Here is a 24929-nt window from a genome sequence, read left to right as displayed (position 1 = left end):
AATATTATTCATATATATATTAAAATATTACGTATATTTTTTTATTGTTTCGATTTGTAATAAATTATACACGGTAATCAACTGGAGACTGAGCTACAACATATATTTAGTTACCGTTATATTTATTGCAAAGACACCACACCAACACACCCACCACACATGCGAAAACACACCATACTCACCAAACACACCATACATACAGCATTTCGGCTATCCCAACTACAACAACGCTAATTAACTAAAAACTAACAACTAAACCCTAAAACTAAACGATAAAACAATAATCTGTAAAGCATACATAAGCATAATACATAAAGTATAGATCGGATAAACCTAGAAGGCAGCCTGTGTAGAAGTAGAAGAGGGTTTATTGCATTTTTGTTTGGCATCTTTGAAACGATTTCCAATTGATGTTGTACCCCAAAAGTGGGAATATACCTACGATTCCCACGATTATTTACTTTGATTATTTTTATTAATTTTTTGTTGTGTATTTCATATTGCCACCGCCACCCCCCTGCACCCTCCAGCGCCCCATGCCCCGTCCTATTATACTCATCCTTCATCCCCCCTCGATGTCCCATTTCACCGCCATCCAGCGCCTGGTTTGCCTGTGTGATAGTAGTTTATAATTAAAGCCATCCGCTGGACACCACACCCACTCACCCTGCGCTCCCCAATATATCCCTCACCCTCATCCCTCACTATAATTTTTTGGAAATTTTTGAATGGCGAGCAAACTATATAGAAACCACTTTAAACACTTTAATAATAAATAATAAAAAAAAACCTAAAATAAATCTTAAAAGAGAAAAACCAACTAAAGTTGAAGAGGAAAATTTACAAAAGAAAACAAAACAAACGAAAAAGAAAAAAAAAACAAAAAAATACAACTATTTTTACATTAATTATTTTTAAATTTACCTTTATCTTTACCTAAATTAGTTTAGAGCTTTTTTTTTGCGTCGTCTACTTTTTACACGTTAAGTTCATTTAATCTACGCATAATCTTCATGAGGATGATGATGTGACGACACAGGATGTATCTACATTGTACATTGTATCTACATTACAGAGCTAAAATATCTATAAATATTATAAATATAACAAAAAAAGAGTAAAATATTATTAAAAAACCACAAAAAAAAACCCACAAACTATTATTTACCATTTTGTTTTTATTTACTTCCGTTGTAGTTCAGCATTTTTGATTTTCAGTTGTTATCCTTCGACTCTCCGACGTCCCGATGTTCCGATAAGTTTCCAGCGTTCCGATACACCGATCGTTTCGCGAGGCTTTCGATGTTGTCCTTTGTACCAAGCTAAAAAGTAAAACCCCCAGTAAGCCCCACTCCAACACTCGTCTAAATTATGAATTTAATGTGAATATGTGAGCAAGGTAATATGAGTCGTCAGATATGAGTACATAGATGTGTATACCTAACTAAACTACAGCGTATTTATGGAGTAACATAACCTAACGTAAACTAAAGTAAAGAATAAATGGATGAAATAACTACCTCAGCTTTGAATATTTCTATAGAAATGTTATTAAATGTATTTGAAAGGCGTAAGAAATATACAGACAGCATAAATGCGAGACGAGACACGACTTGGGATGCCGCCAGATGGAAAATAATGTCAAAGGAATACAAGTTTTAGAGCTGCATTTATATATAGTATCAGATCGATAAGAAGACATACACTACTGGCCGAAATAATAAGTACATGCGTATGTGGTTTGTTTCAAGTCCTATAAAATTTGTTTGATAAACTTAAGAAAAAAACCCACTTTATTTTTAGTTTCCGTACTTATTCCAGATAATAAAAATAACTGCCTAAAGGTTTTTACATTTCAAATTTAGAGACAGGGGTCAATTTTATCCAAAAAGCATGAAAATGGGCTGGCCGAAATAATAAGTACACCCATTCTTCTAAGTCTAGAACTCGGAACGTATTAAATATTTTTCACTTCTTTCTACTTATAAGTAAACTTAGATTAGTATCCAATAAAACCACACTCGTTTTAGGTAACTTTCGCTATTATTTTTGGCATTCTAGTAGGAAGTCTGTGGCAAGTCAGTACTAGAAGCTGAGACCAGGTTTCTTTAGCAAATCTTCACAAATCTTCAACATTTTAAAATGTTTTGATTACAATTCGACGTTTTAAGTTTCCCCATAAATTTTTAATTAGGTATGAGTTCGGAAACTGACTTTTCCAACCCATGACGGTTACTTTTTTGTCCCTAAACCAGGCCATGATGACTTTTAAGGTTTACTTTGGATCGTTATCTCGTTGAAAAATCTATCGGAAGGGCATGTTTCCCTAAGCATATGGTTAGAAGATGCCAGTTAAAAAAGTTTTATTTTCGATTTCGGTCGTAATACCATTTATGAGATGTATTTGCACAACGCCATGCCAGGAAAAACAGCCCCTGACCTTTATGCATCTGTCTCCGGGCTTAACTTTTATTTTCGCGTTTCAAAGCTGAATTTTTTTACTTTCGTTTGACGTACAAACCGTCTAGAATCGTTTTCAAAAAGAAATATTTTTGTTTCATTGCCCCAAAGTATTTTGTTTCCACCTCCGGTTCAGACCATACCAAAAAAATGTTGCAAAGCTTTTGCTTCATCTGAAAAAATTTTCCTTGAAGTAATAGAACCTTTTGGGTGTACGTCCTTGTAATCCTGTCTCATGCAGTCTACGACAAACTGTTCGAGCTCAAATTTAAATGTCAATTTCGCCGGAAATGGCCTTGGATGACCAAACAGGTCCTTTTTGGCAAGAGAGAGGTAACTGTTATGAGATGGTCAAGTCAGTCTCCTGTCATAAACCTAAACTAAACATTGTGGGGAAACTTAAAACGTCGAATTGTAACCAAAACATTTTAAAATGTTGAAGATTTGTGAAGATTTGCTAAAGAAACCTGGTCTCAGCTTCTAGTACTGACTTGCCACAGACTTCCTACTAGAATGCCAAAAATAATAGCGAAAGTTACCTAAAACGAGTGTGGTTTTATTGGATACTAATCTAAGTTTACTTATAAGTAGAAAGAAGTGAAAAATATTTAATACGTTCCGAGTTCTAGACTTAGAAGAATGGGTGTACTTATTATTTCGGCCAGCCCATTTTCATGCTTTTTGGATAATATTGACCCCTGTCTCTAAATTTGAAATGTAAAATCCTTTAGGCAGTTATTTTTATTATCTGGAATAAGTACGGAAACTAAAAATAAAGTGGGTTTTTTTCTTAAGTTTATCAAACAAATTTTATAGGTCTTGAAACAAACCACATACGCATGTACTTATTATTTCGGCCAGTAGTGTACAAGATACAAAACCAAAAATAAAACAAGAAAATAATATTATAAGTGTACGTTTTGCATATTCCTATATAGTTAACTAAACTTAAAAGCAAGATGGGTAAACTTGAATACTACTATAACAATAATTTTGCGTCCATTTTTGTTGTTTCCTATACAAGAAATGAAAAATCAATGAAAAATCGATGAAAAAACCAAAACAAAAAAAAATACTATTAAAAAAACGAGAAATCACAAAAAAAAATAGAAAATGGTTAAGGGAAAGCCTACCTACCTACCCACAAACATATATTCCCCATAACATTGTATAACTCTGTGTTTTTTAACCACAACGCAACCAGAACGCTATCCAATATCGTAACACTATATATCGAATATCCACTCTGTGTATTTTTTGTATCTGCCCATGGAATATAGTTAACCGCGTAAAGGATATAGGACATATATAGGCTAGAGAGCAGACCCCCGTTAGAAGGCTACTCGATGTCAGTTGTGTCATAGTTTAGACAGTATTTACTAGCGAGTACTACTATGCATTTGTTTACATTTACCATAACCACTAACCACTAACCGTAACTGTAACCGTAACCCAAGTACCATCGTGTTTTCATTTCAATCGATCGCCACACACCCATTGGATCCAGGAACGATATAAACATAGGTGTATACATGCATACATACATACTTATCTGCGTAAGATGTTTTCCCTTTTTCGGTGTAATTAAATGTTAATTGCTAGCGCTCAATACAAGGATTACAAAAAGAAAAAAAATACAAAACATACAAAAAATTACAATTACCACAAGGAGACCCACACACATTCAGCGAAAAGCAACAAATACACCCACTCACCCACACAAGGCTTTCTTAAGTGTATCCCAAGGCCAAGGAAAATATTAGAGAACAAGCTATACAACTACAACTACAACTAAACCCAAATACAATTTTGTGAAAATGTGAAAAACAAATCGAAAAGAAATTTACTCAATAAATGATTTTTCGTATATAAAAATGTGTGCTAATATTTTCTCAGTTAATAAAATTTAAATGAATTTATTCAATGGCAGGAAGTGTTCCTAAAATTCCCAAGTTCTGATTCTGCGAATTCACTTGCATGAAATTCAACGTTTAATCAATTTTAAACCAAGTAAAAACTCCATGTAAAGTATTTGAATCAGTTTCTACATACATCTATGTTCCCCACCATTTGATTTTAGTTTTTATACCACCAGGAACAAAACGCCAAAAAATATCGATATAATTCAGAGTGACCAAGGAGAAAATACCAAACATCGCGATTTCGATATTGATATTTTGATACTTACATTTGACATTCTACATGAGAACTCAACCCCAAGATGTAAAACTTTGTTTTGACATTTTACCTTGAAATTCAGAGTCACCAAGGAGAAAATACCATACATCGCGATTTCGGTATTTTGATATACTTACATTTTTACACTCTACATGAGAATTCGACCCCAAGCATGTAAAACCTTGTTTTGACATTTTACCTTGAAATCAGAGGGACCAAGGGGAAAATATCACAAAATATCAAATGAAAATATCGCGATTTCGGTATTGGGCAACAAAATTTCACATTCAAACACGTTCGTCGAACATCTCTCTCGGTTCGGTTGCAACGGAGCCGAAGGTGCTGCCGAAGCAGTGTTGCCAACTTTTCCTTAAAAAAAAGCGGTTTTTGACTGGAAGAGTGATTAAAAAAAGCCAAAAAAATTTTGGAAAAGGCTAAAAAAATCTGTTTTTGAAAAGACAAATTTGTTGGTGACTGACTACTCTACAACATGTATATGGACACTCACTGAAACAACTCGAAATTTGTTTTTAAGCTCTTTGAAAAGTTTAACTTTCTTTCCAAAAATAACAAGGGGACATCACTTGCTAAATACACAAATTTTTAGAAAACTACGAACGAAACACGCAACATATTTGTATCAACACATAGTACTAATCTGAATTTTATATTTATTGATTTCTTGCCTGAGATATTCCAATTTGAAATTGCACAGCAAAGTTAACCATAAAGACAGCACGTGTTGTTTACTTGCAACAACTGACTTTAACAGCTGTTATCTTAACACTAAACTGTTAAGTTAAAATTTTAGGTATGCAACATAGCATTTTGATCATTTCTTAACATGGTCGTTGAAAAAACAGAAATTTGCGTACTCGCGAAAAATGAGTTTTGGCCACAAAAACGGGTCAAATTCCACATAGTGCTGCGGTCAAAAACGAGGAATTTCTTCTAATGCTATCCCTATAGGTATTCTTAAAAGTATTTTTAAGGGGGGACATCTGAGTAACTGGCCAAAAAAAGCCGACTTTCAAGAATTTTTTTTTGGCCAAATGAAAAAGCAAATCGAAAAATTTTAAAGTAGGTTTTATAATGTTAGATGTGAACTACAAAATAAATTTTTTTTTTAATTAATCGAAAACAAAATGGCGGCTGTGCAGCATTTCTTCGTAGGCCCTATTTTTTTAAAAGGGGTCCATGGCCGGAAACCTAACGTCCGTAATTTTTAATCTAGAACAAAAAATTACATTTTGTTAGTTTCTGTATCTCAACCGCTATCGACACACGTAGGATTTTTTCGATATTTTGTTTTTTAGCAAAATGGTGAGTGATTAAATAAAAAGTTCAATTTTCATGAAAAAAAAACGTCACAAAATTGTTGATAAAAAAAAAAGTAAGCAAAAAAAAAAAAATCCTACTTGTGTCGATAGCCATAGGTATTTGGAATATACTGTCAAAATTTCAGATCGATCGGTTAAGATTTGTTCGAGTTAGGTTTCCGGCCAACTCAAAAAAAATGGTTTTGAGAAAAACGGGTTTAAAGTTTTAAAATCGTATATATTACATGAGAGGCATCGCCGCAGAATGGAAAATTTCGACACTTAGACACATTTGCCGGAATCTATCTTTTGGTATGTTATTTTTAAAACCCTAAAGAATTTTTTAAGCAAAAAAAAAATTTTTTCGATTTTTAAAAAAAGTTACTCAGATGTCCCCCCTTAAAAGTATTCTTAAGAATATTCTTAAAATTAGCATTGATGGATCAGTATTCGTTGCTGAACGCAACCAATGTAACGATCATACACAAAAAATCGGAAAAAATCATTTGAATAAAATAAAAAGCCAGAATTCCCGCTGCCCGCTGTTTGTAAATTTTTCTTGCAAATGGCTTTCAGATTTGACGGGAAAAAAGCGACTCTGGCAACAGTGCCGAAGGCTGCCGAAGTCTATTGTTCGCTCTCGAACACTCTACATTCTACACGAGAATTCTACCCCAAAAACGAGAATTCTACCCCAACATGTAAATTGACACATTGCTTTGATTCAGAGTGACCAAGGAGGAAATATCACAAAATATCAACTGCAAATATCGCGATTTCGGTTTTGGGCAACCAAATTTCAGCAACCCAGGCGAACGCCGTCTGGCCACACTTCACGAATTTTGTTCGCCAAGTGAGCACGCGCTTCGTCGTTTCTGCAAAAGAAGTTTTTATTCTGTGACTTTTGTGAGAAGTTAACAACTGAAGGTATTGTGCTTTTTTCTATTTACCCCTACGACCCGGCGGCGTGCCCCGGCCAACGGCGGCGGCGGGGCAGTGCCTGGTGCCGCCATTTGTACCGCCATTGATTTTTTTCACGTCACCTTGCACTAGATTCTTTAGTTATGTAATGTGCTATTTTTTTACTGTGTCGGTGTTGGTTTAATTTGGATATGGAATGTATATGTATGGCTAAGCGGCGTTGGTTTTGCCCTAACTAGCCCCTGAAAGTCCCCAAGAAAAATGTGCTTATATAACCAAGCGAAGTAATTGCGGCGGAGGCGAAGTCGTGCGGAGGCCCAAATGAAACCAGCAATAATTGCCCGAAGAAACGCCCCTGACGGCCCAACGATGCCGTTGAGTCAGAAATCTGAAGTCATCTTTCGTTTTGAGCCACGCAGCGTGGTTTTCCCATTTTTCTCCTTTTTTTTTTTTTGCAACCACGCTGGAACTGCCAACTTATGCAATTCGCAGCGAGTTGGCAGGCCTGCTCCGGTTCGCAATTTCGCCCTTGCGGCGTTTTTTTTTTTCGCTTGAATTGTGCACAAAACGCCTCTTGCTGTAAATTGAGTTGCACTTTGTGCATTTGTGGGCTCATATGGGGATTTATTGGATGAAAGTGTGGCAATTGATTGTTCCATTGCCCCGGTCCACGCACGCACACACTGGCGAATTAATTCCATGTGCTGTAGCGCCCTCTCGCTCGCTCCCCTGCCGGGGCCCAGCTGCGCGTGCAAGTTCTTATCTGTATGTGTGTACGAGTGCCGTTTTATTCGTAAGAGAAAATGTAACTGTCTCCTTTCTCTTGTGACCCGCTTTCTTTCTCTTCCTCGTTCGCCGTGTCAAAAGTACAAAGTTTTGGCCACAAAACCGACAGAACAATTCGCCTGTGGCCGTTTTTCCTGGGCTTCTGACGTCAAACGCCGGACGTCACACGTTCAGGTATTCATGTGATTTTTATGTTTATTTTGCCCTTTTGTCCGGCCTTTTAGCGCCATTTTGCACTGATTACGGGCACAGACTCCCTCGCGATAGTGTGTGTTTTTGCATCTTCCAAGCGAATCGCATTAATTCATTGGAAAACCAAGTCATCATCGGCTTGGATACAGCCGATAAATTGGCGACTCGGCGGAAATTTTCAATGCCTCGTGTTTGTTTAATGTCTGGCTCCACGCCCTATTTTCCGTTGAGTTTGGCGAAATCCGAGTCTCCCGGCTGACGCCTATTCAGAATCAGATTCTGTGTAAACTTGGCCGACGTTTAATTTTAGCCGCAACTCCGCTGCACTTTTTCTTTCTCTATTTTCTTTTTTTTTTTTGTTGGCTTGTAGCCAACGGCGGCGGCGCTCGCTCTTGTTTTTTATGTAATTTTTTTGCGATAGCGGGACCTTGAAAAGCGGCGCAGACAGGCCTTATATAAATAACTGTATTAGCGGCCTTTATCTAATCGCTTCACGCACTTTCCGAGCTGCCAGCCGCCCTTCCGCGTGCGCGAAAGAGAGGGGGCGTGAGCCAGCAAAAGCCAGGAGAGCGGGAGAATTAGAGCGAGAAAGCCTAGTCACATGCTTCGCAGCTGACGCCTCGGCTCATTGCCAACTGTGAATGTTCTTTGGACAGAGAGCGAGGGAGAGCATTTAGTGTTCTATTTGATGTATTTTTTTTTTGGCAAGCAAAAGCCAAAACCTCGAAAGGGGTAAATGAAAAACAATTGGCCATATATGCATTTTCGGGGCGGCTAAACGAAACAAAAAGTGTTTTCTCTAATGCGAGTACTTCCTCTTATGCAACCCACACGGCATTGAATTCTTAGCACTGATAAGCGACGATCTCGCTCTCGCCCCTATCGCTGCCTCTGCCCTCTCTATCGCACACGTGCTGTTGCCAACCCAGCCGATAGATGGATGACGCTTTTCGCACGCTCTCTCCCTCTGCCACTGCCGCTGCCCCCATCTCCGCCCCGCTCTCCCGCAACTGTTGCTGAACTTGACGTCGACTGCGGCCTCGCTGACGCCAACGCCAACGCAGGCAGCGCAGGCTAGCTGGCTGATTCCGGCGTACGGTACTTTCACAAGCAATTTAGTTGCCGTCCGGTTAAGACCTTTGAATTCCAAGGGAAAGGATAAATATTTTTTTTTCGGTTTTGTGCTGTGATATAAAACACATACAAATAGTACGTATGCATTGAAATTAAATTGAATAACTCGACTGCATCCACATCTGCATCTGCAATCGAACGAAGCAACGCGAGTGACTAGATTTTTTTTCTTCGAACTTCCAATCAAATTGATCTGATGGAAGAGAATATTCCGTTCGCTGGTTACATAAACCGAGCTGACTTGAATCGCTTGGTTACTTTTTTTTTTTTGTGGTTTACGGTGCTGCTCTTATGCAATCAATAACAATGAATTAAGCACAACTCGCCTGGATTGGATACAACTCGGAGAAGCTTTAGCTTTCCACGTGCAACTTTCTTTTGGGGCCAACTAGAATTTTTCCAGCTGCGGCTATTACATCACGCTCTCTTCGCTGCTGAAGCAAAAGCTTTGGGGCTCTCTTCAGCCCCGATTAGATAACCACCATAGAACAGTTGGCCAAAGAGAGAGGGGACAATGAAGAGAAAGCAAGCCAAGTTCCGCTCTTGCTCGTGTCTCTTTTGTCTTTGTCAAGTGTTACATAAACCCATCAATGAAAGGCGGTGCGGTGCGGCCTAGAATATGCTAATTGAATTTCGCTAAAATATAGTGAAACGCTCTCTTCTAGCTCTGGTGCTGCTGCTGGCGCTTCTTCTTTGCACACTTGAAATTCTAAAATTATCGAACACGCTTCAATGGCAAAAGCCAGCTGCCAAAAAAAAGAACAGAAAAGAATAAGTTTTGGCCCCTATAGCCATCCCACTCTCACTTGCGCCAATACCCATACACCGAATTTTCCATTGAACTTTCCTCTATTATTTGTTCTCTGCCTTGAGTGTGGCAATTATGCAATCCAAATATGCAAACATTATTGCTCTTGCTAAATGAAAACTAGAAAAATGCAGTTTCAATTAACAACTAAGAGCAAGATGCACAGTAAATGGAAAGAGTTGAACACAAGCGGCGGCCATGCCACGTAACCAACTCAGTGGAGGAGGAGCTTCTCTTAAATTTCGAGGGCAACTCTTTATTGAGTTAGGGGCTCCAAACTGGTTGGAGCTCAAACCGAATACACTGAAAATTGCCATTTATTCAAACCACGTGGCAAGTTCAGCCGGCCTTTAATTGTTGTTGGGGTATTATTATTTTTTTTTGCAAACATTAACTGGTTTTAGCCAATACCAATACAGTAATTTATGAGTAACTAAGGAGAAAAGCTAAACAAGTCACTACCGCTCACATAACTAACCCCACATTCTATTCTCTATTATCTATTCATTTATGTATTTATATGTATTTATGTATATTTGTTTGTAACTAGATCACCAAAATAATCTTTGTTTCTTAACCCCATTTTATACCATATTCCAAAACACATTTAATTATTATTATATTATTAATTATTACTTATAAGTTGTACTAAAATTTGCTTGTTTTTAACCTTCCCGCGCTCTCGTTACGTTTTTATTTCTCGCTATACCTATTCGTTTTCGTTTTAACCCCATTCATTTAACAAGTGTTGTACATAGTGCGAATAAAAAAAAAATAAAAAGAAAAAAGAAAAGTGCATGTCTCCTGCTTTTGGTTTGTATCATTATTTTACTCACATCTTTATTTGGCTTTTGGGTTATTCTTCTTGTGCCTTATGCACCTGTGTATATAAAAAAAAGTGAATCCATCATTATCGTTCGTTCGTTCATCAATCGTAAATCGTATATCGTACACCGTAAATCGTAAAAAAAATTATGCAACGCATGGGGAACTCCCACCCGTGTATGAAACATCCATCCATCCAACCATCAATCAATCAATCGAACCGCCACAGAGGTGATCATTCCATCAAGACTCCATCAAGAAATCAAAAGAAGAGAGAATGTGAAGGAGATGTCGAGACGACGATTAATTGAAAGTTTGGGTGCCATCACCCCTATATATATGTGTTTACAGCAAAATGGGCAAGGATTTCGATGCTGTTGGATTCGTCAAGGACTTCGCTGCCGGAGGCATCTCCGCAGCCGTCTCAAAGACTGCCGTCGCCCCCATTGAGCGTGTGAAGCTGCTCCTGCAGGTTCAGCACATCTCGAAACAAATCAGCCCCGACAAGCAGTACAAGGGCATGGTTGATTGCTTTATCCGCATTCCAAAGGAACAAGGTTTTGGCTCGTACTGGCGCGGTAACTTGGCCAACGTCATCAGATACTTCCCGACCCAGGCTCTGAACTTTGCCTTCAAGGACAAGTACAAGCAGGTAAAGTATATTTTTCCGTCAACTCTAGCGACTTTTTAATTATAATTTTGCTGTTCTTATCTCCATCATTAGGTCTTCCTGGGAGGTGTTGACAAGAACACCCAGTTCTGGCGTTACTTCTGCGGTAACCTGGCCTCCGGTGGTGCCGCTGGTGCTACCTCTCTGTGCTTTGTCTACCCCTTGGACTTTGCCCGTACTCGGTGAGTTTATAACAAAACTAGGAAATTTATGCAATCTGTGGCTAATGTTATATTTTCTTTCTTTAATCCAGCTTGGCTGCTGATACTGGCAAGGGTGGTCAGCGTGAATTCACCGGTCTGGGCAACTGCTTGACCAAGATCTTCAAGAGCGACGGCATTGTCGGTTTGTACCGCGGCTTCGGTGTGTCCGTCCAGGGCATCATCATCTACCGTGCCGCCTACTTCGGCTTCTACGATACCGCTCGCGGTATGTTGCCCGACCCCAAGAACACACCCATCTACATCAGCTGGGCCATCGCCCAGGTTGTGACAACCGTTGCTGGCATCGTCTCGTATCCCTTCGATACCGTGCGTCGTCGCATGATGATGCAGTCTGGCCGCAAGTCCACCGAGATCATCTACAAGAACACACTGCACTGCTGGGGAACCATTGCCAAGCAGGAGGGCACTGGTGCCTTCTTCAAGGGCGCCTTCTCCAACGTTCTCAGAGGCACTGGCGGTGCTTTCGTGCTTGTGTTGTACGATGAGATCAAGAAGTTCTTGTAAATTAAATTATTAAATTATTCAAACAAAACAACAGCAAAATACAACAACTACATACAACAACAACAAAACAAAAACAAGAAAACTAAACACTACCAGCTATAATTATGTTAGATAACTGAAAGAGCAACAGCAACAGCAAATGTTTGATCTGCAAACCAAAATCACCTTAGCAAGAACAACGGCAAGCAATAAGAAAAATCACCCTTTTTTCCCTCGCCCCCCTGTCCCCCCACAGATATAATTATGAAATTATATTATATATAATAACTGGGAACGATGGATGGCCAGAATCAATAGAACAACAAAGCAAACGGCAAAACAGCAACAGAAGAAATAAATACGCTAGGAGAAGAGGAAACGACTCGGCTCATGGGAGCACCCAGTATACACTGAAAGACGAACGAACATAGCGACGATATTGATATTGATTAGTATTGTTAAGTTTGGGTTAGGCTATATCCATTATATCCTATCTGTCATGCTGCTGGGTCGCGCCATCTCCACAGCCAAAAAAACAACCAGAGTGTTATCGATAGGAGTACCCAAAGAATCTCGACCGAACATCTGTAGAGATTTTTTGGCCTCCGACACGACACGACTCGACAAACAACAAACTCAACCTAGGTTGGTTTAAAAATATATAAAAATTGATAAAAATAGTACAATGTTGTGTTTTATTTATTATTCACAGCGAGATTTGTGTATATGTGTTTGTGTATATGTATATTGCTCTGGCAGTATTATGGCCTACATCTGACCTTGGTTGGGTGCAAGGGTTAAGGGGGTTGAACCAAACCATGTGAGGGTTTAAAAAATTTAAAAATATCTATATTTTGTTATAAATAAATCGCTTCTTTAATTAATTTTTATTTTTTCAATGTTCTATGTATATTATACGTATTCAAACGGACATTGCGTGAACTAGGATCTTTTGGTTACCTCACGTCGTTTTTTATAAACTGCAAAATAGACAAAAAAAAAAAAAAGAAATTGTTTTTTTGGAAGAAAAAAAATTTAAACCAATTTTTGTCAATATTCATATAAATTTAAATATTTATATATATATTTTTGAATTCATTTTATATTTATATAAATATTTAATCAAATAAAATTAAAATAATTTAATTAAAATTAAATATTGAAAGAAAAGTTATAAATTTATTTAATTAGTTTTATATATACCATAAATATATTTAAAGGAAACAACAATCTTAGATCATTGCTATGTCCGCATATGTATATCCAGATTATAATTGCATTTAAATTTTAAAATCGTCCCATCCAGTTCGCCAGAATCTTTATTTTCAGCGTAATAATTTGGCAACCTATATCTTGAAAAGTTTACAATATTTCAACTTAATTTTTTTTTTTAAATTACTTTCAACTTAATAAATTATAAAAAAATTTAAATTTTTAATTCTAAAACCTCTTTAGAAAAATTAAAAAAAAAAATAAAAAAAACGGGTTATATGGGTCAACCCTCCCTTAACTGCCATTAAGCCAAATATCTACATCAAAGTTGGCCAAGACAACTCCATCGCACCTGAATCGAACCGACAACCGTCTGGGCTTAGAATCTCGTCAGGCCTGCGTCAGTTCGGGTCTCAGTTCCGTTAATAAGTTAGAAATTATTTAAATTCGTTTATATCAAAATTATACGTTGTTATACCGCGTTTTACAGTCTTGAATTCTTTGTTTTTTTTTTTTTTTTTACCAATAAACCAAAAACAGCTAAGAATTCTCAACAATGGGTGAAGAAGGCGGCGGTGGCGGTGGTGGAAAGGGCGATCTTAAGTCCTTTCTCATGGATTTTATGATGGGCGGCGTTTCGGCGGCGGTTGCCAAAACAGCTGTGGCGCCCATTGAGCGCGTTAAGCTACTGCTGCAGGTGCAGGAGGTTTCCAAACAAATTGCAGCGGACCAGCGTTACAAGGGCATTGTCGATGCTTTTGTTCGCATTCCCAAGGAGCAGGGATTCGGGTCGTTTTGGCGCGGTAACTTGGCCAACGTTATACGTTATTTTCCCACACAGGCCCTGAATTTTGCCTTCAAGGATGTGTATAAAACGGTAAGGCAATCACCGGAGGTCTTGATCTTCGACCTCATTGAGTGATTTCACTTTCTTTTACAGGTTTTCCTCGGAGGCGTTGACAAGCATAAGCAGTTCTGGCGTCACTTTGCGGGCAATTTGGCCTCTGGTGGTGCAGCCGGTGCAACGTCCTTATGTTTTGTTTATCCCCTGGACTTTGCAAGAACCCGGTAAGTGATGATTACACATTTTTTTTAGGGGGCTTTAATATATACAGGGATTGCAATTAAAAGAGTGATCCCTAAACATACATATTTTATATCATATCTGCTGCTGCTCCTTTAGATCTAGAGGCTATCTAGCCTGTAGCTTTTGTAAAACTCGTCATAAAACTGTTAACCTAATCCTATACCCATCCTCCTCCTTGCTCCTGCTCCCTCTCCCCTTAGTCTGGCCGCCGATGTGGGCAAAGGAGGCTCTCGGGAATTCAATGGCCTTATCGATTGCCTGGTGAAGGTGATCAAAAGTGACGGCCCCATTGGTCTCTATCGTGGCTTCATCGTATCTGTACAGGGTATCATTATCTACCGTGCCGCCTACTTTGGCTTTTACGACACATGCCGCGATTACTTGCCCAATCCAAAGAATACACCCTTCTATGTGAGCTGGGCAATTGCCCAGGTGGTGACCACCATAGCGGGTATTGCCTCCTATCCATTCGATACGGTGAGGCGTCGCATGATGATGCAGTCGGGCCTAAAGAAATCGGAGATGATTTACAAGAATACAGCCCATTGTTGGATGGTAATTGCCAAGCAGGAGGGTGTGGGTGCCTTCTTCAAAGGTGCATTCTCCAACGTTCTCAGAGGCACGGGCGGTGCTCTCGTGTTGGCACTTTACGATGAAATGAAGAAGTACTTTTAGTCCCGATTTCTGGTCAATAGTAGGAAGCTGGAATTGGAAACAGCCGGCGGACCATCAGTCGCGTGTCGTCACGAAGCCAAATACCATCGGTCATCATCAGCTCAAACATCTAGTCAACGCACCAGCCCCACCATCACCACCAGAAGCAGCAGGATAATCATCTGCACCCACCAAATCAGAGATTGCTGCTTCAAGGAAGTTGAGAGATGGAGACCACTGAGACCCTGGGGCGCTGCGAGATCTTTGGTTTTTGTTCATGGTCAAAATTATAAAGTGATTTTGAGAAAATACAAATATTTTATTGAACTTAACTCATTGTGGCGCTATTTGTTACTCCATTTGCCTCGCTTTGTATGTGTGGTATGTGTAGCTCCAGTGCAAGTTTATTGTGTTGTCTGTGGCTGTTTCCAGGGCGGGTCGCCTTTACTCTAGGCAATAAATAATCTGACCATTATCGTTTAACTTTTGTGAAATATGAAACAGACTGGAATTCCGTGACTATGAATACTAGGCTATATTTTACCCTCGGTAATCATAAATTGAACTTTAGACAACTTTTTGTCTCAGTTAAAAGTGAAAATAAATTAAAACTTTACTTTTTTAAAGCGCCAAAACCGAACTAGAGTAGAGGGAATAAGAGAAAAAATAGCTATTGAAAACATAAAAAATATTCAAAATATTTAAAACACTCAAAATATTCAAAATCTATAAAATATTAAAAATGTTAAAAATCTTCAAAATATTAAAAATATTTAAAATAATCAAAATTGTTTAAATATTAAAAATAGAATGTAAATAATAAGATGCATAACGCCACTAGAATTTGTCTATCAAAGTCAAACAATCTTTTTGTAACAAAATTTTCCCAGCAACAGATTACACAGGTCGACAGCTTACTTTTCCAATACTTTTCCATGCGCTCACCTCAAATTTTAGACTTAAAAGTGTGGAAATATAGGTTTTTGGGTATTTTTAAAGGTGCTATAACTTCAATGATAATAAAAATAATGGAACATTCTTTCTGAATAAATAAAAAATAAATAATAACAACTTATTAAATTTATAGCGCCTCAAAAGTGGTTCTCCGATTTCTTTTTAAATTTCCTCAGCATTATCCATCTATATAACCTTCTATAAAAATGTCCTTTAATAAATATAACCTTTAATAAAAATGCAAAGTTGTTAAAGGGGATTTGGTTTTAGATACTATATAGATCCAGATCCATAGTCTGGGTTCTTTGGACCAGGCGACCCACCCCCACCCCATGTAGTCTCGTGTGTGCATGTGTGTGTGCTGGTGGGTTTCATCTTAAATGTTAGCATCGGCGTTAAAGTTAGGCATTAAAAAATAACATTAAAAACAAATCAAGTCGAGAAAGGCTTAGGCTTTCCATTGAGCTGATGATGTATGTTCCTGCTCCTCCTTCACACATTCATCATAAATTACTCGTAACAACAAAACAAATTACAAAAAAAATACGTTCACAAGCAAAGAGACGCTATTACAAACAAGTAAGCTCGACTTGCACTTATTCTGTTAACAATTAGATATTATTCTAAGCATAACTTCCAGCTTCCAACTCGGCCATCCTTCGTCGCTCCAGCAGCTCCAATTCGGATTTAATGGGTGGCCCCGGAACGGTGCGCCAGGAACAGGAAATATGTGCCCGCCGCATAGGCCAGGAAGTTGAAGAGACCAAAGACGCCGGCAGCCGTGTTAGAGCCAGCACCCTTAGCGGCAGAATCCGACCATCTGGCCAGCTGGACAATGAAGCCGATGAAGTACAGCAGCGTTAGCACAGCGGTGGTTATCAGTTCCTGCAGGCAAAGAGAGTGAAGAGTGAGTATTATTTCTTACATTGAATATATATGAAATTACTTACCGAGAATATCCAGTTTACGGCCACGTTGAGGGCCTCGCGAATGCCCAGGAAGTAGGCGGCAATCAGCAGGATGGTGATGATGAAGGAGATCACGATCACGAACATGAAGAACGAGGTGGCTGAGTTCATGGGCGGAGCGGCCAGAGCCATGCAGATGATGCCCAGCACCTGTGAGTAGAGGGGGAATAGAGAAATAAGTATTATAAAAGACTAAAGAATTTAAAAAGGACTTTAGTAACCTTAGTATAAGCCCCTTAGTATAAACCCCTCTTCCCTGACCTCTGCCCCTGTAAGGATCAAAAAGAAATCAAGTATAGTCTCTCTTCTAATGGATTTCTCATTGATATTTCTATTAACTAAGCCCCCAGATCGTGATCTCCAATTGAAGGGGCCTCTTCAAGGCCACGCTGTGTATTTGGTGTGAGAGCATGACATGATGTCACCTTCAATTGAGCACAGAATCTGAATGCACACACCATGAATGGAATGGTTGTGTTGTGTTGAGCAGCGGAGATAGTTTTCCGTCTAATTAGACTTTGAATTTTTAAAATTTTACTGCATATTTTTGTTTCCCAGAGAAAGGAATTAGCTATAAATTAATTTTTATTGTGAAAATGACTATCAAGAAGTCACAATTATAAATTTTTAAGTTTAGTAATGCACTTCTCTCACCGGGTTTGTTTAGTTATTAAATTTGTTTTTTTTTTTTTTTTAATTATTATTTTAGTTTGAACTTTGCAAAGCAATAAAGGAGTCATTTCCAACCCTATAAATCATATATCTTCTTGATCAGCATTAATAGGCGAGTTATTCTACTCATGTGTGAACAAAAAAAAAGGTTTGAAATATTTTCAGAATTTTTTAAGGTTATATCATTAAAATTCTTAAAAATTAACTAAAAATTAGTGTTCTACAAATTTGAAAATACAGTATGCAGATTTGTTAGCATAGCAAAACTTTCCGAATTGAATTTGGTGCGTTTTTGGATAAGTTATGCAATTTTTAAACATTGATTTGTTCCAATAAAAACATTAATTTAAAGTTCCCATAATGGGAAAATTTATAGTAGCAAATAATTTTAAATTCGTTTTCACTGAACAAAATTTCATTAAAATTGGCTAAACAAATTTAAAAAATTGTAAATTAATATCCTTTTGGCTTAGTTATAATATATTTAAAATTCGACATCCAAAAACAATTCCAAAAATTCGAGGGTAAATAAATTAATTCTTCTCGAAATTAAGTTCCCTTTCTTGTTTTAGGTAAACTAATTTATTTAAATAAATATAATTTATATAATAAAATTATTTAAAATAAAATAGTACCACAAAATCTTCTAAAAAAAACATCCCCTGAAAATCAGACCATTTCTTCAAAAGAAGTCTACGCCCACTGATAATCTCCCTCTATCTGTGATGCGGTTCTTCGATATGGATTCATGACTCAGTGCTCATCACTTGTAATTGATTTGTATACGAACCAGAGACTATCTTTGAGTGCCAAGTGACTCTGCTGAAGCTTATCGAAATTCAGGCAAATTCACAGGGTGATTTTGGCCAAGTCTTAGAACAACCTAAGCCTGGTTATGACCAAGCCCAGGTACTGCCAGGTGACGTGTTTGCTTTAGGCAATTAAAAAGCAATAAGCTTTTGGCGACACCAAAACGAGAAAAAAAAATAAAAACAAACACCGGGGAACAGGTGTGCATTTGCTTTTGGCTAAAACAAAAGGTGCACGAAAAAAAAGTGAAAGCTGAAAGTTGTGGCCGGGCCAAAAGCGACCTGTTGATGCCGCCTCAGACAGAGACTCTGGCAACATGTTGGTGTTGATGTCGATGCCGATGTTGATGTTTTTTCTTTGCTATCTGGCAAACAATTAACCAACGAGAGACAGGAGGCGGCCGGCGCCAAATCAAAAGGTTGATTGAACTGTCAGCGATGTGTTGATCTTCGATTGCATTCCCCTAAAAAAAACACTTCTATACTAGCAGACAAGCAAACACTCTTGAATGGTGTTGTTCTTTTTGGCTTTTTTCTATTTTTACATTTTTTTTTTAAGACACCGGACAACGCCTCTCCCAGAAATTTGCGTCACGTTTTGAAGAAAAAAAAAAAAAAAAACAAGAGCGGTAAGAAAGAAATCTGGCCGGAAAATATTTGAATTTTTATCTTTTCTAAACATAATTTATGGGTGGCTTTTATTTGCCCGTGTCCCCCGATTGTGTGTGTTGTATGCTTAACAAGCGACCAGATATTAGCATATACACATGGGCGTAAAATGTGTGTGTTTCTCTGTTTTTTTTTCTGGTCACAGTCAATATAGTTTATGTATATGAACATATGTACATACTATATATGTACATATATGTATATATTTCGTAACGCTTCAATGGTCAAGACCAGCGTCTGACTAAGAAAAACTATATAGTACACAGAACTGAAATATCAATAAAAATTATTATATAACAATTGGGTCTAGGAATATAATTTAATTATATATCTCATAATCTGTTATAATATACGACTTTTATTATCAAGATGTTCATTAAGCCTTTTTAACTATACAGAACACAGAACAGAAATATTATTATATAACAATTGGGCAGAGCAACTTGTGAGATCGCAAGGCAGGGTTTTGATTTATTCTGTTATAATCTCTTATACTATTATATTAAGAGCTTCTTGAAGCCTTTTGTAACTACATAGTACAAAGAAATTATTATATAACAATTGGGTTTAAGTATATAGGTAAATTATATATATATTATTATATTATATATCATGTGTACTTATATCGCGAGGCAGGGTTTTAAGCAAGACTGTTATAATCTTTTATACCATTATATTAAGAGCTTCTTTAAGCCTTTGTAACTTTTCAGTACACAGAATATAATTAAATTGTATACCATGTGTGCGGTTAGAGATTGGGCAGAGAAATTTTCAGAGTTCTCTAGGCAGGGTTTTGATTAAAACTGTTATAATTGTTGATTATATAACACTTACATATATTACGTCTTTAAACCTTTAGAATATACTAAAGTCTTGGCTTAACTAGTAAGGATTAGGTTCCTTCTTTAAGCCTTTAAATTAGTAAATTAGTAATAATTAAGTTACTTTTGAATTCCCAAGAAAAGTCTAGAAAAAGATTGCTTCTTGGTGCTAAGTAATTATTTCTTTTCGTGCAGCCCTGCGAAGCGTAAAGCAGTGCGTGGACAGGGAATGCATCTAGGAACGGAAATATATACATATATATATAATAAATATACATATATAAATATATTGATCAAACCTAGTTGAGCTCCAGCATAAATAGTGTGTGTACGCAATCGATGACGCGAAACGCCACTGAAATGTATCTGGTTCTTGGCCTCCGATTATACGGTTTACGGTTTACGATCTGTTTGTCTGTGAAGTTCAACAGAAGCCACTCAAGTGTCACACATATGGGTATAAATATATATAAAATAGAGTTTTGAAGCTGATAAAGCAATATCAAAGGCTTTAAGCAACTCTTGCTGGCTATCGCTATCTGGATTAATAATTGCTCAAGATAGATAAGCCCAGTATCAAGTCAATGATAATACAATAAATATAGCTCTATATACATGTCTCGTTAATAAGATATAATAGCCTGGCTAAGACAGAGCCTGTAAGCTGATGAGCTCACTCTCTAGAGCTTCGTCGTTGTCGTGCACTTAGTCAGCATCAATTACCTAAAATATATATACAAATACACAAAACCTGGTCAAGTATTTGCATCCCTGTACAGTAAAGAACGGGATTATAGGTATTACTAAAAATAATAAGTGATGTAAAAGGTATTTATAACTTTTTAGGAGATTTTTTTTATAGATTTTTATAGACTTTTATAGTCTTATAAGAACCCCCAAATTGACCTAATTAGATAAAAAACATTATTAACTCCTAAAAGGTTTATTAAATGATCTTTCAGAGACTTGATAACACCGTCATGGCTGGCGCTGTCTGTGTCCCATACATGGGCTAGTGACAATCGATCGCATTCGACAAAAAAAAAAAAAAAAACAAAAAAAACCAAAACAAACACCGACATATAGTAAACAGTCAACAACAACCAACTGTTGTGTATCTGGGCAACCGCCTTCGTTAGGCAGTACAAAAAAATTCTTGAATGACACCCGTTTGTGTGCCGCTTTTGGCGAGAACATTAAAATCTAAAATTTAAAATCCGAAAAAAAACAAAATGAAACAATGCTCTGGCTATGCAGCTTCCAAAAAAAAATATATATATATTTCTTACGTAATGGTTTATAATAAAAACGTTCTCAAACGCTGCTCTCCCTTTTCCCGCGACAATAATAAATCTGTGGCTGTGCACTTCCGAGCACATGAGTATACCAACCTATGATGTAGGATATATATACCCACTTGGCCCTGGCATGCATAGAGTTATGTATAGCCAGTCCAAGTCCATGTCCAAGCATATATATCTCCGATCTAAGGCACATATATACACACTCGCTGGTGCTCACGCTAATTGTTAGGGCATATCTAATCGGAAAGCCTTTTCACAAATTGGATTGCAACTCCGGCTTTTCGGGGGGTTTTGTTTTTGCACCTAGGATCAAAGGGGCGGATGAGTAATGGGCCTGAGTATGGGGCAAATTAGCAATTTGGCATTTGGCAGTCAGGTGTCCAGGCATAGACTTATCGCTCATGGCTACCGAATTTGAGGAGGAGTAGCAGGAGGAGGAGGAGGTTTGGGAGTCCCATTATCGACACACCTCGTCTTTGATAACGGGGCGTATGAGTAATGGCCGATTAGCCAGTCTTTTAACTATCCGCACATCTGGCTAAAATGAGTCATGGTCAAGTTAACCTCAAGTCTTGACAGTTTGCCAGCTAAAAGATAACTTCTTTGTGGTTATGTTATGTTATCCCACATTATTTATTCAAAGGGTTAAGAATATACATATACCCCTTAGAGCTGGGAACCAGGCAGGTGCAAGTGCTGCATTTATGGCTTTATTTTTTGGTGGCAGCCTTAAGTGGAGCACCTGTATATATGTATATAGTGCGATGGGACTATCAGCCGGCTATCGCCAAAGGCGTCCGATAAGATTAATTGCCACCAAAAAAAAAGTACCATTGGACAGACAAAGAAACAAAAATAATAATAAAAGAATATACCAAATGGCCAATTGTGACATCAAGGCTTTCGAGAGATAAGTCTTTGCCCGATCAGGGTGAGCTTGGAGAAAGGTCTACTCGATTTACTGGACCTTCTTCCTATAGCTAGCCAAGCAAAAAGTTCCCGCAACTGTACCATTAACCATTAACCCGGCTTGTTCGTGATAAACGGAGCTTGTCGGGGCCAGGAAAAAAAATAAGTAAAAATCAATAAATAGCACTTAATAACCAACAGTTTATGGCGATGGTAATCATATCAGCAATTCCCCTGCCACACAGAAAGAAAATCAGGGTGATATTGCAATGAAAAATTAAGTCTTTTTGGATTTCGTTTAATAAAACTTTTGGCTTTACCTTAAGTTTTGAAAAACTTGAAAGCTTTTAAGGGTTTTTAATATTTCCAAAAATCTTTGGCATCATTGGTATCCTTTTTATTTCTCTCTGTGCACTTGCCTCCCACTTTATTTATTCAGTATTGATTTTCAGCGACAACCAACGACAGGTTAATAATGCATTTTTCATGTGTACTTCAGCAGGTTGTGGTTGTCCTTTGACCTTAAGCTTTATAGAACTTTTTTTTCTTCTAGACTTCATTCAGAGTTTTCAAAATTCCAAATATAGTTGGGGGAATCTGTGGACTTTCAACACCTGCTTGCCACTGCCCCCGTACGAGTACGACTACCTCTACGACTCTCAGTACTCGTACGAGTCTTGTGTTGGCGTCCAACGGTTAAGCTCTGTGGGCGAAGGCATGGAGAGATGGAGGGTATGGGGGACTCGGATCAAATCACCGCTTGACATGGCCAACTGGTGGAGCTGCCCACACGGCGCCACACGCTATGTGGCTGTGGGAACTGTCCGACTCTGTCTCCAAATTCCAGGGCAAATCGAACTGTATAGCTCCCATGGTTGCCTATGATCGGTAACCACATGGCCCTGGACTCACATGTTTGCAGTGCCCGCCCTATCTTATCCGTAAAAGTCTAATGAGATCCTCACATACAATACCTTATATATACACCTATTTGGTTTATTTGTACAGTTATCGAGGGACTTTTGGCCTGCTTAAGTTGTGGGGAAAGCGAAGACCCAAGATAAAACCGTTCCACAATATCGATTCCGATATATGTCCTCTATATGTGTCTGGGAACGCTATAACTTTCTGATTTTATATTTATTATTTGGCAAATGTTTATGCGAAATTGGATTGCGCCAAATGGCATGGGGAAATTATAAATAAATAATACTCAATCGTATCAAATTTGATTTCGAAAATATGTGGAAAATGAAAAAGATTTCTTCCTCAAATAAAAATTTGAAAACAGCTTTAAAATAAAAACTAAAAAGTACCCTAGAAAAGCAAACAATTCAGTGAGCTCCTACCATAAAATATCCGGTACTCAAATCATAGTAGGTTAGATAAAACTCTATGGATTTAGAAGTGAAGAATTTTTGTCTATAATATTTCAGATATATCCATGAATAAAAACTGAATTGAAGACATAAATGTGTAGTTTCCAAAAAACCCAAACCCTTTTCATATTTTTTGAATATTTTCAAACATTTTCGAGTTTGAAAAACCCATATTTTAAACTACTAAAACTGTATTCTGGACAAGTCTATAATGAACAGATATATCTATGAACAAGATCTAAATTAAAGAGTTGAATATATTCCAAAGATCCTAACGCTTAATATTTTATAAAAGAGTTTTACACGTTTTCCAACTTTTTCGAGTTTGAAAACCCCATATCTTGTATTACTTACAAACTGAACAATCTTTAGGATGCCCGGCACTGTCCGGAAATAGTCAATGTTGAGACGAATGGCGCTCCAGAAGCCGCCATCGTTGCCACCGGTGGGATTGGGTCCGCCGGGCGGTCCATTCGATGTGGTTGTTGTTGTGCGCTCGACGGTGACCACGGTCTCGACCATTTTGTTGCTGGTTTTAGGTTAGTTAGGAGGAGTTTCTGGGCAGAGAAGCAACTATTTTTAAACACTTGTCGCGCGGTTTTTTTTGTCACAGGAAAATAAGAAGACAAAAAATATATATCTTGATGCCTTATGGTCGATCGCCGGCTATATATCTGCTCTATATACGAGTGTATACGCGTATATGACACCCTCGCGCCTCTGACTTGAGTGTCTATATGCGTCTGGCTGAGTCCGACTGGGGGTGGGGGGGCGAGAGTGGGCAAGAGAGAGTAGTATCCGCGAGATTGCAGGCGTTGCTTTGTCCACGGCGGTCGCTGGTCGACTGAACTGCGAACTGTGGGGAACGCGAAAGCGAACGCGAAGGCGAACGCGGCACAGTGGGGTAATTATAACCAAAAAGTGGCGATCAGATGGGGCACATTATAAATGGAGATAGATTTTGGTTTCTGTTAAATATAAAGGTAGTGCAGGATTTTATATTTATGTTTAATGAGGATTAACATTTTCTTTTTCATATTTATTTTAATTTTAAATCGTTTAATATAGTTATTATTATTATTTTTTAATTTTAAATCATTTAATTTAGTTTTTATTTTATTTAAAAAGTATTAAAAATAAATTATTGTAATAAAAATTTAATTTTTTTTGATAATAGTTTTCTTTTTTTTTTAAGCAAACTGTACATAACAAGTTTTTAATTATTTTTGACTTTAATGAAAACCGAGACAAAATTTTCTTTAAGCTCACATTTTAAATTTTATTAATATTCCTATAAAATTTTTTATACATAGTTTTTAAATATATTTGATAAATTATTTCTGTCTTAACATTAGCACCAAATATTTGTAAAATTCTGTATTGATGTACTTTATTTTTATTTATTATTTTTTCAAATTACCAATGTTTAAAAAAAGGAAAACTTTTGTTTGTTTACATAGAAGTAATAAATTATTTTTAATCACCACCTTT

At 37.5% G+C, this 24929-nt stretch overlaps 3 protein-coding genes across 4 annotated transcripts; 2 read left to right on the top strand and 1 right to left on the bottom strand.

The window, feature by feature from the left end:
* Positions 1-6733: 6733 nt before the first annotated feature.
* sesB (stress-sensitive B) lies at positions 6734-12686 on the top strand. Of its 2 annotated transcripts, none has more exons than XM_017173550.3 (4): positions 6734-6884; positions 10975-11275; positions 11348-11475; positions 11547-12686. In XM_017173550.3, exons 2-4 carry the CDS (start codon positions 10979-10981, stop codon positions 12019-12021), a joined length of 900 nt encoding a protein of 299 aa, XP_017029039.1. In that variant the 5' UTR covers positions 6734-6884; positions 10975-10978; the 3' UTR covers positions 12022-12686. The 2 variants fall into 2 exon arrangements, with proteins under 2 accessions (XP_017029039.1, XP_017029040.1); XM_017173551.3 differs by lacking the exon at positions 6734-6884 and adding an exon at positions 8915-9065.
* Positions 12687-13596: 910 nt separating this feature from the next.
* Positions 13597-15285, top strand: Ant2 (Adenine nucleotide translocase 2). The gene is made up of 3 exons (XM_017173556.3): positions 13597-14089; positions 14153-14280; positions 14500-15285. The coding sequence occupies exons 1-3, from the start codon at positions 13769-13771 to the stop codon at positions 14972-14974; spliced, it is 924 nt and encodes a 307-aa protein (XP_017029045.1). The 5' UTR covers positions 13597-13768; the 3' UTR covers positions 14975-15285.
* Positions 15286-16116: 831 nt separating this feature from the next.
* On the bottom strand, positions 16117-24270 carry LOC108079266 (plasmolipin). Its single transcript, XM_017173557.2, has 3 exons — positions 23793-24270; positions 16858-17025; positions 16117-16792 (listed from the first exon to the last, which is right to left on the bottom strand). The coding sequence occupies exons 1-3, from the start codon at positions 23958-23960 to the stop codon at positions 16595-16597; spliced, it is 534 nt and encodes a 177-aa protein (XP_017029046.1). The 5' UTR covers positions 23961-24270; the 3' UTR covers positions 16117-16594.
* Positions 24271-24929: the final 659 nt, after the last annotated feature.

Source organism: Drosophila kikkawai, chromosome X, assembly GCF_030179895.1.
Source record: "Drosophila kikkawai strain 14028-0561.14 chromosome X, DkikHiC1v2, whole genome shotgun sequence".
NCBI lineage: Eukaryota > Metazoa > Arthropoda > Insecta > Diptera > Drosophilidae > Drosophila > Drosophila kikkawai.
This window is presented reverse-complemented; position numbering and strand designations above follow the sequence as displayed.

Bases quoted from the DNA above. Each gene is read 5' to 3' on its own strand.
- sesB (XM_017173550.3), top strand. From the start codon at position 10,979: ATGGGCAAGGATTTCGATGCTGTTGGATTCGTCAAGGACTTCGCTGCC. The intron at 11,276-11,347 runs GTAAAGTATATT...CTCCATCATTAG, and splicing joins TCAAGGACAAGTACAAGCAG to GTCTTCCTGGGAGGTGTTGA. The intron at 11,476-11,546 runs GTGAGTTTATAA...TCTTTAATCCAG, and splicing joins TTGGACTTTGCCCGTACTCG to CTTGGCTGCTGATACTGGCA.
- Ant2 (XM_017173556.3), top strand. From the start codon at position 13,769: ATGGGTGAAGAAGGCGGCGGTGGCGGTGGTGGAAAGGGCGATCTTAAG. The intron at 14,090-14,152 runs GTAAGGCAATCA...TTTCTTTTACAG, and splicing joins TCAAGGATGTGTATAAAACG to GTTTTCCTCGGAGGCGTTGA. The intron at 14,281-14,499 runs GTAAGTGATGAT...CTCTCCCCTTAG, and splicing joins CTGGACTTTGCAAGAACCCG to TCTGGCCGCCGATGTGGGCA.
- LOC108079266 (XM_017173557.2), bottom strand. From the start codon at position 23,960: ATGGTCGAGACCGTGGTCACCGTCGAGCGCACAACAACAACCACATCG. The intron at 17,026-23,792 runs GTAAGTAATACA...CTCTACTCACAG, and splicing joins TCCTAAAGATTGTTCAGTTT to GTGCTGGGCATCATCTGCAT. The intron at 16,793-16,857 runs GTAAGTAATTTC...CTTTGCCTGCAG, and splicing joins CCGTAAACTGGATATTCTCG to GAACTGATAACCACCGCTGT.